This window comes from Falco naumanni, chromosome 2 (genome assembly GCF_017639655.2).
Source record: "Falco naumanni isolate bFalNau1 chromosome 2, bFalNau1.pat, whole genome shotgun sequence".
NCBI lineage: Eukaryota > Metazoa > Chordata > Aves > Falconiformes > Falconidae > Falco > Falco naumanni.
In genome coordinates, this window is record NC_054055.1 from 44476962 (window position 1) to 44491861 (window position 14900).

At 37.1% G+C, this 14900-nt stretch overlaps 1 protein-coding gene across 6 annotated transcripts in view; it reads right to left on the reverse strand.

Moving 5' to 3' along the window:
* The window catches only part of DACH1 (dachshund family transcription factor 1), a 370345-nt gene that overhangs the window by 95510 nt on the left and 259935 nt on the right, over positions 1–14900 (reverse strand). For 3 of the 6 annotated variants that reach the window (XM_040584157.1, XM_040584154.1, XM_040584159.1), the window contains 2 exons: positions 9469–9604; positions 7006–7140 (listed from right to left, as the gene is read on the reverse strand). In XM_040584157.1, the coding sequence (XP_040440091.1) occupies positions 7006–7140; positions 9469–9604 (271 nt within the window). Of the gene's footprint in view, positions 1–7005; positions 7144–9468; positions 9605–14900 lie in introns of all 6 variants that reach the window. The other 3 variants (XM_040584156.1, XM_040584153.1, XM_040584155.1) reach the window with 1 other exon arrangement.

Consider the following 14900-nt stretch of genomic DNA (forward strand, 5'->3'; position numbering starts at 1 on the left):
AGGTTTTTCAAAACAGATTTTTTCGTTTTAGAAAAACTAAACTAATTGCAAAGCAGATTATTAGCACTTCTGAAAAAGTTCCTTCAAGTAGTCTCAAGTGGAAGACATTCTTAAAATTGTGCTGTGAGCTTTCTTTTCTGTAACAGTAACCATAAGCATAAAGTGGTACAAATAAAACCTAGGAGATAAGTGTTTTCTTCCATTAAAGCCAGGGGATTCACTTATGTGTGTTTTCAGGAAGAATATGTATGATCCTATATTCGCTTTAAATTCACAAAACAATTGTATGTTTCTTAATGTCTTCAGAATTCAGTTCTGCAGCAGCTAAATACATCATGTATTTTTTTCTTCTCCAGAAAATGCATTTTCTTAACCAGCAAAATGGAAAATTAAAAATAACTACTTTAGAGAAACAGAACTATATTTGTCTGGTCACCCTCATGGTACTACAGGACATATCCTCTCTTAGTGGGAATAGCCCTAACTTCACTAACTTCATCGCTATAACATATCTTTCCTAGCAGCAAACACAAAAAGAACTGATGAATTCAAAACAGCCATGTGGTAGCACGACAAAAAAAAGTCCTTTCTAACATCTTACCAATTACCATTACATCTTCTGTTTAACAATTCATTTAAAAAAAATGAAAATGAGCATACAAACTATTTCAAAGGATTTTTTTAGCTCCTCTCCCCTCTGTATGTAATAAACACTATTAAATACTATAAAGACCATTCTAAGGTCTATTGTATGAGGGACACATGATGACCATTGAAAAGAAAGACACACACACAAAAAGAAACAAAAGAAAAAAAGCACCTTTTGTGAACTGTTTGGGGCACACAGCACAGAGGAATTGTACATGTAGAGTTGTTTCAACAGATTAAGAATACACCAGATGTTTTGTGCACATGTAACTCATCTGAGCCTATTCAAAAAGTCAGATATGTCCAAAATGCATTTGAGTCACTGTAAATATAGAATAGCTGGTATGCATATGTGCAACTGGGCTGCAATGAGTCCAGCTCGCGTAGGGTATTTTGGAAGTGATACACACGCATCCATCAGTGAAAATTGTACAGCAAATCTCTGATAAATTGTGGCAAAACTACTACTACCCTAGCAGAATAAAGGTCCCTACTAGCAAACAAGTCTGCAGAAGAAGTATCTCTTGAAGGATGAATTAGTGAGTCTCTAGTAATACTCCTATCCAGTATTTTGCTACAAAAAGCTTTCAGAAGTTTGTACTACCTTTGCACTCCTTCCTGCATACATACACTATTCATAACCTATTCAATAATATGAAAGGCTTCTATGCTATGCAATAAAAATAGATGTTTTCTGGCTTCTTAGTAAATAACAACCCATTAAGAAAAATCTTGCAATTTCATTTTTCACCTTTGTAGTCCATTAGCTTTTAATGTACTTTAAGCATTCTTGAACCTCTTTGGCTGAGAGAAAAGACACACCAACCACCAGAGTGTCAAAAAGGTTATTTTGGTGATACCAGCTTTCTCAGACCTTTCATTTAGTGTATTTTTATATCATCTGTCATAGGTTACAGATTTGACTACTGTTTAGGCTTTGAGAAGTATTTAAAGCTCATTCAAGATCACTTTCACAATGCACTACACGATGTATAAATACATAGCCTGAACTCAGTATCTTAAGGAATTACAAACTAATATATTAAGATATAATAGGTAACATTTAAGAACAGAACCGAGAATGTAGACCTGAAATGTGTTAACTGTAAATATATTTGCATATAGATACCCATCAAGGTATGTTTATATTGTTCGTGTTACATTAAAATGCAATATTCAATAAAATAAACATAATGTATAAATATCTCTTTGTGTATGTACGTACACAAAAATGAAAATGAACAGATAAAGTAGGTTTACACAAGCAGCTGGTCAGCAGAACTGTGAACAAAAATTTCTCTGTACATCAACTCTCTTTCAAAAAGAGTTTTCTCAGAGAACTGAAATCATAACAGACCAGAAACAGAATTTAAGTAAAGATCTGGATCGTTTGTTGGCTGACTTTGCTAGGGGGCAGATCAGGTAGAAGAGAATCTCTATGGATGCTACAACTTCCTTTGAGCCTTTCATATTTATAAAAACATACTTATATGTTTTTCTGTATTTATTAAGGTGAATTAGCATGCTTGATATATTATATTCACACTGTGTCTATGTTATAAAAGAATTTACTGCTGATAATGCAGAATGAATAACTATATAGGATGACATATTTATCATTAGTTCCATTTTTGTTGCATGACTGCTATAGGAAAATGCAATTCTAATAATAAGTTTGGAATATTTAAATTATTTTCCATTTTACACTAAAGATATTTTGGAATTTTAATATTCTGTTTTATAAGATATGAGCCAGAGGTCTACGATTGCTCACATCTCTACAGGGGGGACATAAAATAAAAAAAGACAGAAAGACTGGGACTTCTGAATATGTGGATTTGATAAAGTTATACCTTAATTGCTGCTATCATACCAGCCAAGAAGCAGTTATTGTTGATTATCTAGAAATTACTTGATAAATTTCTATTAATATCATAGTTTAAAAGGATTTCTGAAAGAAATAGTTTACCTTCTTTTGTGAACATGGTGAATATTTTATATTTTGTTACAGAAAACAGCATGCATATTTTCAACAAGAGTGTCCTTCCCATAACATCTCAAATAACATATTCAATTTAAAATGTAAGCATGACATTCAGGCTTAATTTGCTGTTGGTGTCAATCTAAAAAAATATAAACTGATGCAGACAGAAAATTCTAATCTGATGCCCTGGGGCCAGATCCAATAAAACACTTAAGCATCTCGATTTGGTGTTAAAGCAACTAACTTTTAGGTGTTTGTCCCACAGAAGACAATCCTGGTCTGAAGCATATATAGCGTATAGGGTAGCTATTGCTAGGCAGGTACAGTTAGAGGCTGTTAGGAGCAGCCGCTGCCTCCAACATCACTTAACATTAACCAAACTGAGTAGGGTAAACTGGGATCTAATGAAGTTAACAAGTAGCTATAGTCTGTCTAAAGTCAACAGAAAAACATATGCAGCTATCTGGAGCCAGTAAATAGAGAAATTCTGGCAACAGGACTGAGCTATAAGTTCTACCTTGCAGGCCCCGTATGACCAGAGTCTGAGCTGTAGGGGCAAAGGGATGATAGTAAAACATACATCTCTCTTTTAGACAAAGCACAGTGATTAAGGATACTACCCAGGAAATGTGTTACAAATTCAACGCTCTTGTCTGTCTACAAGGAACTGGGACCCACATATCCAAGGAGTGTTGTTGTGAAATTGCTTGGAGGGGGGAATTACAGATCTAATATTATAATAACATATTTTTTTAACTTTTAAGCCATTGATTATTATGAACTTTTTTTTTGAAACACTTCAGATCAATGAGCAAGAAGAGCATCAGGATTCAGCAGTCTAGTCCTTAGGTTCTCTGTTAGTTCCTCCTTCCTATGCTATTTCCAGATTTAACAGACAACATCACTGAAGAGCTGAACAAGTATACAGTCCCATTAAAAGCATCAAAAACACACTTCTCACAGCTGCAGACTGGGATATCTGCAGGACCTCAGATAACAACTGAGCAGGATAAGTGATAAACTATAACTCACCAAAACTGTGGGACTATTTAGAGCAAACTCTTTGTGTCACAGAAACTTTACCTGAAAAGACTCAGAGTCTTAATTTTAATGTAAAAAGACTGAATGGTTCTTTTCTGACTTATATACTTCATTTTAAGACCTTTTCGTGAATTCTGACCTAATAAAACCAAGTGTGCATCATCAACAGTCCGTAATTACAGGTTACAAAATTAGATACTTGGTTTTGATGATGGATGTCAAGTACTTGAACTAACATTGTGTACTTGAACTTACCTCGTTCTTCCCAGGATCATTTGCAGTTCTACAGCCTACTTTCCGTAAAACTGGAAAATCTGCTATTCTCAAATACAGAAAAAATCCTGGAAGTGTAGGGTAAGTCACTTCTCTGCTCATACAGATAATGACATTTTGAGTTATGTATGAACTGTGGGGCAGAAGTGCTCTCTCCAGTGTCTCCTGCATTCCTTTCTAGCCCAGACTAGGAACCTGGCTGGACCACAACATAACTCAGCAAATCTAAGTTTTATTCTTATAGAACCCAGGGAGTGGGTGGAACTTCCAATATGTACATTGGGTCTTGCCACAGCATGAAGCTAGGATGTGGCCAAGTTCCACATCTGGAGTCAGCAGCTGGAAAATGTTCCCAACACCCACAGTTTACGCTTTGAGTTCTCTTTGAGAACTGAAACTTTTCCTATCTTCTTGCAACAAAGACCCAGAGCCGGATGCAAACTTTCCAGTTTAAACAGGCAGTGAATCAGATCCATAGAACCTAATTTGATTATTGGTGGGATAAAGATAAACTGACTCCAATGGAAGGTGAGGTCACTCGAGACAGCACACACCAGAACCAGAGAACAGATTTTGAAGACAGTCTAAAAGCAAATAATAAAAAAAAAAAAAACCACAAAACAAACTCACCAAAGAAAACTGCACAAGAGATTTACTGGTAGCTTAAATCACCCCAGTAAAATAAACTCATTTTATGCACTAATAATAATTCTGGCTTCATTTTGAATAGAAATGAACATGATCTTGGAAAGACCAAATACCTTCAAACTGTTATGCAGTTTGCTAGTGCCAGCAAACTGTTTCTAAATATATTACACTGTGTTGCATGGACTGGGTAAAGTATCTCCTTTGTTTTAAGTTTATAACATAAATGGTATTTCTCTCCTGTATCCAACTCGTAGATCACGTCAAAGAAATGATTCACCCCTCTGACATATGCTAAATCTCTTCAAAATTTTGTATGTTGATCAGTTGCCTCTGTTATAATTTTGTTTCCACTTTACATTCTCTTGACTGTAAATAAATTTTCCCTGATGCAAGAACACTACAGGGTTTTCTTTGGTCCTTTCATTTTTTTTAATGGAAGAGGAGACAAGAATAGAAAATATAGGGCCTTCTTTACCAGGCAGAATTTCCCAGGTTCTCCCAGGTTCAATTCAAAGTCATTTTAGTTTCATGTAATAGGTTTCTGCCAACAAAAGTGGCTTAGATGAAAACACAATAATGTCCAAATTCTTCATGATACTTATTCCAAACTTCTGGTTTACTCTCTTTCTTTTTCTTTTGAATCAGATGATAAAGGTGAGGGAGTTTCAACAATAAGTGTACCACCACCTACATATGTTTGTTTGCAATTTTAACTACGGTCACATTTTGACTGATTTGCAGTGGTAAGCAACAGTTTGGAAATTTGATTGCAAGCTCACAGTGACAGAAGTAGATAATTACTATCTCCACAAATATCTATAAGTTAAATCACTTGTTTTAATACAGATTAGATTAGTATTAAACTTACAAGACTGGCATGAGAGACATGATAAATGTAGTCATGACAGAAAACAATTTTTAATTTAGTATACCCTATCAATCTAGATAGCCCATGAATATTTACCATTAATTCAGTCAGCTGGAACAGAGGGGGAAAAAAGAACAAAAAATAGAAGGTTTGACCTAAACAAGGACTGAGGAAAAAAGAGAATTCTCAGCAGTTTTACTGATAAAAGATCTTGCAAAAACGTAACTGGCAACAGATTGAAAAATACATCTGGGGTACCATTATAAAAAAATCCTTTAAAAAACCTGAATGACATGCAAAAATACGAGCAATTCATCGTATGCACTTCTCTTTGCAGGTTTTACTAGTCTGATTACACTTAAATGAGTAATTCCAGAGGCTAAAATAAAATCATTTATGGAAATTCAAAACAAACCTATTTGATCACATCATACTTCACAGCAGGGGTACAATTTGCAGGGGCTGAGTGAGGGCACAGTATAAGCTAAAACAGGTTGTGTGTGCAATGAACCAAACTAAATGGTTTATATAAAAGAAATGTTGTTTCCATTAATTTTTCTGGTAATCCTATTAAAAATGCCACCTGTCCAGAATAGAATTGTCCAGATTTTAATGCTTTTTCATATCTCAGTGTTCAAACACAAGACAGAGAAGGTACCATCTTATAGCTATTAAAATATGGCACAAAATGTCTCATTCCAAAATCTTCGTTACTGCAGCAGTTTCTCTGGCTCTGTTTCAATGTCTGGCTATTTTGCCTTTTACTTTTCCTCTCATTTTTCTCCAAGAACTGATTTTTTCTGATAAATACAAAGAATGTTTTTTCAACAGATAATGTCATATTTCTAACCTTTCTTTAACAACAATATTTCTAGTCAATAATACTTAAATTTCACATATATTAAGTAAATATAATATGAAATACACCTTTTAAAATTCTACCACCACCCCTCCAAAATCCCCTGTAACAACTCTGCACAGGAACTTAACTTTGAATACCAACAGAGACGAAATGGTGTCATAATCAGCATAAGTGCATGTGGACTATTCACCTAGATCAAACACTCTGGTCATATACTCAATTAAATTTAAATCCCATTATATAATGTGTACCAGCCTCATTTTATGCAATTCCCTAATTTAATGGCTTGGTATTAGCCTTTTTCCTTTTTGCACACATGGACTAATTTTCACGGCACTCAGTTCCTTTGGGAAGTAGGTCATTAAAGTCAACTGGATGGAGACAGAAACTTAATACCTAAACAGCGTTGTAGAAGGGTCAGAGACACAATATAATGTAAAACTGTTTTTCACTCATCCTGGTTTGTAATATTTATTACATTCCTCCTGCATATATTTTTCATTAATCTCAAGAACCACAAAGTAGAAGAATCGAGAAAGCTATCATCCTCTTTTAATTTGTGAAACAAAAAACAAACCAAAAAAATAAAAAAAAAATTAAAATCACAATTATATTACTATTTAGCTGTTTAGACAATACTTGTTTTAAACTGAAACAGTAGAATCTTAATATTCTTATTACCTTTCTCAATGTGTATTCTTTTTGTCTCATGTCCCACATCATGACCAGCCAGATCACCCTCCTTAGGTCCAGGCAGGACATTAGGTGACAAACCCATCAGCATTTGGTTCATAGATAGCCCATTCTGATGGACAGCTGCTAGACACAAGCACAGGCAGAAAGAAAATCAGCCGTCACGTTAACAATACCTTTTTGTACTTATTTTATATAGTCTTCCTCTTAATTATACAAGAATTCTAACAATCACAAAGTTACTTAATTAGTGGTATCAGCATCCACACAGCTGGAGAGTTTCTTCCTGTTCATTTTGGTTTAAAACAATTCATTTTAAAAAGAAGAGTTCAGTAACTTTGGACAAAGTTGTATATTTGCAAACATTTTCTTGTTTATTTAATAAGAACTGAAATGCAAAATGAAACAAACCAGAAAAGCATAGAAGGTTCTATGCGAGTTACTTGCTGATTATTTTTTTCTTAGTTATACAAAAGCTCTTGTATATCAGCATTCCCAATATGCAGTCCCTAACTTCCTTAAATTAAGCATTGTGGCCTTCCAGGTGATAAACAATGTTTTTCAAAATATACTGTGTAACAGTAGAATTGCTTATTTGCTCATCAGACAGCTTGAAAATCTCTTTACAACAGTTCTCAAACAGATCTGCATGAGTTTCAAACACACCTCAGCAACACACCTCAGCAACCCATCTAAGGCAGTTCATGTCCCTATGCTTCTATCTTGAAAAATTGTATTTGCAAGAGGCTTATGCCATTTTCAGGAAAGCTTTTTTTCATATGTAACCCATATTTCTGTAGTAGTCATCTTACTCTTGCTGGCACCACAAAAGCAGATGCACTTAAGAATCAGCTGTAGTGTTAACAAATCATATAGCAGATAAAGGTGTTATTTTATGAATAAATAAGTTACTGAAGTGATCCAGTATTTAAAGAAATCTGTTATGTTCACATTGGAAGAAACAATGTGCAATGGCCCCACTCCTCTCAGCTGGTAAAGTAAGCAGAGTAAGCTGCTTACAGTAATGCTAATACCATTTCTTAAAAAACAACAAAAAAAGTGTTATTCCTTCACAGAAAGAGTAAGCATCTCTCAATTACATTTCATTTATTTTTTTTTATTAAAGAACAATGGAAAAGGCCTTCAATGGTTGTAAAAAAAACCCATATTATTAATCAATTAAAAAAAAATATCCAAGGTTGTGAGGCTTTTTCCAGAACTTTACTTATGAACTCTGGTGGCTTGATCTTGGCTGGATGCCAGGTTCCCACCAAAGCCGCTCTATCACTCCCCTCCTCAAATGGACAGGGGAGAGAAAATATAACGAAAGGCTCGTGGGTCGAGTCTGGGGAAATAGATAAGTCACAGTATATGGGATGCCAGTTTAATCTGCACTCTGAATCGTCCAAGTGATAAGAAAACAGAATTTTCAGCTTGTCATGGTCAGGCCTCATTTCTTTTCTTTGGTAAGTCATTTTTCATCACATAATAATGAAAGATCTCTCATCTGAAGGTCAATGAAGGGTCAGCTTCCTGAGTCTGCGGAGAGCCTGAGAGGAAGCAGTCTAAAAGAAACGTGCTGCATCTAATCAACACGACTACGTATTTCATATACCTATTTCATGGCCTTCTATCTGCATGCCAAATCCTCTAGTTTCACCTACTGGCAAATTCCACTGTGGAAAGATGCCTTAAAAGCACAAAAACCTGTAACAGCAATAATAAAAGGAATGGACAAATGTAATATGAATTTAAGTAAATATCCATAACATAATATGTGTTTAAAACCTTAATATCCAGGCAGTTACACTGGAATATCATAGAATTCAGGGTCTTTGCCATGTAATTTACATCCTGTAGATGGAGCCTTGAAAATAATGGTATCACTCTGACACACCATGGTTTAATTTCACTCTGCCCTTGTGAGCTATGAAGTGATAATACTCTCTGAATCATATTTCTCACCATTACAAATTTTTATATTTAAAAAAATATAATTTATGCATATTTTTAATTGATTTAACCTGATTTTTCTCTTTACCAAGCAATTCTGCCATGTGCAATGTTGCTTATGAAGTCAGATTCAATTTAGAAATCAAACCAGAATAACCAGATTAAATAAAACTCAATTTCTTTAACAAATGTTTACACTATATGTTCAGTTCTAAAACTAATCTAGCAAATTGCTTCCCAGCTGCAATTCTGTATTTCATAGCTCATATCTTTATGCTTAATACGACATGATGGCAGTTTATATCAGTACCCGTTAATGTAGCATCAGATATTATGATACTGTAAACTGGGGAACATAATGTTGGGAGATAGTTATTGCAGCTGAACTTCCGAACATGATACATATGAGATCTATTTAAGACGAGGACATTTTGATTAGAAAAACCAGCTGCACCTAATCAAATTTAAAGTGGTGACAAGGAGAAGAATGTGACCTACGGATTCTGTCTGAAGAGCTCTCAGTCCGTGCAGGAGAGCTGGACACACTGCTGCTTCGATGAGAGGATGGATGGCTGCCAGGTCTTCGGCCCTCTTCAAGAGAAGGAGCAGGAGAAGGGCTGTCTGGAACACGTTCCTAGACGCCATGAAAAATAGTTGCAAAATAAGGCAATGTTAAACTAAACCTCTGTTTCCAAACATCACTTCCCTAAACTGTATCTCCCTCTTAAATTACAACCTATTATTTCCTCTGTTGAGGTGTCCAGGATTTGCAGAGTATTCTCAAAGGAAACTTGGACATTTTAGGACACTAGATCTTATGGTTTAGCATACAATGTGAGGGCTGCTCATCCTGTCAGGCTTTTAAACTGCCTTCTGGACTATTTATAACAATAAGGGTTTTGCTATGCTTTTGGGTGGTTTGTTTCCTCACTTCTATCAGTATGCTGTTGAATTGGAAATACACATTCTGGCTTAGAGACTTTAGCCTTACAGGATAGGAGCAATATAGTTTTGTAAATAAAGACAAGACATTACTATTTTAGCTTATGCTGAATTTTACACAGCATTTTATTTTCAAAGAGGCTTCTTGAGCAACAACATCTTATGGAACTGCTCTGGATCATAAAGAAAATATAATCTCCCTACTGAACCTATACCGGTAACATGGCTCGGGAAAGTCCAAATGTCTGCTTATAACATGAAGCACAAACGTTGAATGAACCACACTTTTTGGAAAAGAGTGTGCCAATATCACTATTTCAAAATGACAAAAAATGCCCATTCATGTTTTCCTGTCCAGGGGAAAGCCTGGGATGGTAGCCAGGAGGAGCTATGATGCACTTCAAAATTTTCATTGATTTTCAAAATTACAGCACGAGGACTGTGATGGTTTGAATTGCACTTCTGTTACATGAGAACCATCAGTATGTAGCAGGTAGATATATCTGATATTTACACAGAACTTTAATATAAACAGTAAAGGGAGCTCAGTGCAGAATAGTCTTTTCTAGAAGAATCTGTGTCTTTCCTTGCAGTTTCCTTTTTATTGCTAATAGCTCCCAAGACTCTATGTCATTGCTAAATTATGTATGAGTTAGGTTGGTTTGGTCGGACAGTGGTAAACAAAATAGTTCCTATAAGGGAAATCTATGAGAGGCACTGAAAATGTTAAACTTTGGTGGTGGTGGTGGTGGTGTGTTTTTTTTCTTTCTGATAACCAAAATTCTGACTCCTAATGAAAAAAAAACCTAACCCAACCCAACCAACCAACAACTAAAAAACCGTATACATTCAACCACTAAAAGTTTTTAGTAATGAAATAATACAATTATTATGTGTTTAATAATATCTATGAAAATTTGCTGCTGAAATGCCTAGAAGTTTTCCTGAGAAGAGCATCACATTTCTCACACAGCAAATTTCTTTTGCAGCAGTCATTATTTTTCATGCACAGTAGCTAGATGAGTATTTGTTTCTCTGAATGCATTTCTATGAAACTTAGCAACATGACCATCTATAGTAATCAATAGATTTATTCCAGGTAATCTTTATAATAAATATTTGCTAAACTTGAGATTCTGATTGCAAAGTGATTCAATAAGCTTATTGATGGAGTGGAATAAGACTTTTCAGAGCAATGTTTCAAGACATTTAAGTGGATTCCACTTTAATAGTCTCAGGTTTTTAAGTCAAAAACTTTGATGAGGATAGTTTAACTGCATCATAGCTTTAGGGTTATTATGACTTTGTGTTTATATGTCCATGAAACGGGTGTTCAAGAGGGGGATTGCAATGCAGATGTTTTAAGAATGTTGAAGATTTATTTCTTTAGATTTATGACGATTTAAGCATGCACAGCGTACAGATTTGGTATAAATTGGAACACAGTATATTTAATCATTCATTTAATATATAATTTCACTGTTTGGCATACAATGTACTGTTCTTAGAAGGGTTTCATTAAAATGAAATCCAGTGAGCACATAATATTTGAATACAGTGCTGCAGAGTAAATTAATTTATTTAAAGAGCTTAATTTGTTTATCCTATTTATTTATGTGTGCTTTTACAGCACATAGTATGATATGGAGAGAACAAAAGGAATGCACAGGACAACAAAATATAATTACTGCACAAACAAAACAGATAATGAGTTTTATTCACATGTAATATGACATAGCAGGCAAAGTCTATGAATAAACCTGTGTATGTTGGCTTTATTATTTCATTCCTTCAGCACTTCAGGAGAGCTAACTTTGGTCTCTCCAAGGACCTGCTTGGAGGATTCCCATAGGTTAGAGGTCAGGAAGGTAGGGACATCCAAGAAAACAAGCTAATATTCAAGCATCACTTCTTCCAAGCTCAAGTTTGGTACATCCTTACAAGTGAGAAATCAAGCAAAGGGGGCAAGAGACCTGCAAGGGTGAGCAAGGAGCTTCTGGCAAAACATAAACAGAACAAGGATGTTTATGGGATATGGAAAAAGAGACAGGCCACTTGGAAGGAATATAGGGGTGTTGTCAGAATATGCAGGGATGCAACAAGAGAAGTTAAGTCTGGAATTAGATCTGGCAAGGGATGCCAAGGACAACAAGAAGGGCTTCTTCAAGTACATCAGTAGGAAGAGGATGACTAGGGAAAATGTGGGCCTGCTGCTGAATGAGGTGGATGTCCTGGTGAGGAAGATCACAGAGAAGGAGGAATTGCTTAATGCCTTCTTAGCTTCAGTCTTTACTGGCAAGGCTGGCCCTCAGGTTTGCCAGACCCTGGGAGCAACAGAAAGTCTGGAAAGAGGAAGACTCCCTTGATTGAGGAGGATCGGGTTAGAGATCATTTAGGCAAACCTGACACACAGATCCATGGGCCCCAATGGGATGCACCCCCGAATGCTGGATGAGCTGATAGATGTTATTGCTAAGCCACTTTCCATCATCTTTGAAAGGTCACGGAGAACAGAAGAAGTGCCTAAGGACTGGAGGAAAGTCATTGTCACTCCAGTCTTCAAAAAGGGGAAGGAGGGCCAAGTAAAGTATAGGCTGGTCAGCCTCACTCCATCCCTGGAAAGGTGATGAAACAGCTTCATCCTGGAGGTCATCTCTAAGCACACGGAGGAAAAGAAGGTTTTCAGGAGCAGTCAACATGGATTCACCAAGGGGTAGTCATACCTGACCAACCTAATAGACTTCTGTGATGGAATGACTGGCTGGGTAGGTGCGAGGAGAGCAGTGCATGTTGTCTAGCTTGACCTCAGCAAGGCTTCTGACACTGTCTCCTATAACATCCTCGTAGGTAAGCTCAAAAAGCATAGGTTAGATGAGTGGACAATGAGGTGGATCAAGAACTGGTTGAATGGCAGAGCTCAGAGGGTTATGGTCAGCAGCACAGAGTCTAGCTGGAGGCCTATAGCTAGCGGTGTTCCCCAGGGGTCACTGCTGGGCCCAGTGTTATTCAAGTTATTCATCAATGTCCTGGATGAAGGACAGAGCGCACCCTCAGCAAGTTTGCTGATGGTACAAATCTGGGAGGAGTGGCTGATAAAACAGGAGGCTGCGCTGCCATTCAGTGAGACCTGGACAGGCTGGAGAGTTGGGTGGAGAGGAACCTAAAGAAGTTCAACAAAGGCAAGTGTAAGGTCCTGCACCTGGGGAGGAATAACCTCACACATTGGTACAGGCTGGGGGCTGACCTGCTGGAAGGCAGTTCTGAGGAGGACCTGGAGTGCTGGTGGACAGCAACTTGCCCATGAGCCTGCAGTGTGCCCTGGTGGCCCAGAAGGCCAGTGGGGTGCTGGGGTGCATTAGGAGGAGTGTGACCAGCAGGTTGAGGGAGATTGTCTTCCCCAACTGCTCTGCCCTGGTGAGGCCACACCTGGAGTGCTGTGTTCAGTTCTGGGCTCCTCAGTTCAGGGGAGACGGGGAACTGCTGGAGAGGGTCTAGCAGAGGGCTATGAAGGTGATGAGGGGACTGGAGCGTCTCCCTTGTAAGGAAAGGCTGAGAGAGCTGGGCCTGTTTAGCCTGGAGAAGAGAAGACTGAGAGGTGACCTTATGAATGCATACAAATACTTAAGGGTGAGTGTCAGGAGGATGGGACCAGGCTCTTTTCAGTAGTGCCCAGCAACAGGACAAGGGGTCATGGGCACAAACTGAAACACATGGAGTTCCTTCTGAATATGAAGAAAAACTTCTTTGAGAGTGACAGAGCACTGGAACAGGCTCACTGGAACTCTCCACAGAGAGGCTATGGAGTCTCCTCTGGAGACATTCAAACCCCACCTGGACATGATTCTGTGAAACCTGCTGTAGGTGACCCTGCTTTAGCAGGGGGTTGGACTAGATGATCTCCAGAGGCCCCTTCCAACCCTGACCGTTCTGTGATTCTGTGATTTGTAAAATACCCTTTAACCCCAACAAAACTACGCAGAACTATGAACTATGCAGAAATGGAAAATAAATTAATACCTCAACTGATTTTTATATCCTTGCTTCATAATTTCACAATCAATAATAAAGTCTATAGCAATTTTTGTCTTTATCAAAGCTAGCTGCAATAACAAATGGAAATGCTACTAATAATAAATTGAAATACTCTGTAGCTCTAAAAAGTCATAGTGATAAACTAATGGTACTGGAATATCAATATAAGCTGTCTTCCTTGCTAGAGATTTTGTGCAGAAAAGATGGATTTTGTCTGCAGTAAAATATTAAATTTACATTTAGACTTCACTTCAAAATTTTTCAAAAAAGGAAGTGCTCAAAAATGTGTTCAGTAAATAATTCAGATGATCAGAGCTATTTTGTAACTTCCACAAATTGCCAATTTTGTACAAGGAAGCATACATGACACAGCAAAGAAACAGAATTTACTGTGTTACAATTTTGGCACTAGAAATCACCTAGGATACTGTCCACTGTCCAGTATTTTTCCTAAAACTTGTCTACTTGCAGGATAAACTTAATTCCATGTAATTAAAGATACCTCTAGAGAATCTGGTGTTGGCCTGTACTGTAGTTAGGCTTGTTGTCTCCCAACAAACAAACAAACAAACACGTAAAATCTGAGTGACTTTGCCTTGCTAAAATTAAGTATGAGGAGGAAACTGTGCAGAGTTCAGTTTGAAATCAGCACATCTGAATGTAAATATTTAAATGCTGTTTTGACACATGAGCTAGAGATGAAATTTCAGACATATCTGTATCTAGCATGCTACATGAAGGGGCCCATCTTGAAGGGAAGTTGTCTCCCATCTCAGTCAATTGAGATATGGACAATAAAGTCAGTAGAGCCTCCTCCAAAATCAGATACCTACGGGTCAATTCCACTGCTCACATTTGAGTCATTTGAGCTACTGAAGGGTTTTGAGATGTCCACCCACATTGACAGACAGGACCTACAGAAGATCTGAGAAGATCTGCTGCCTTCTGGAGTGGCA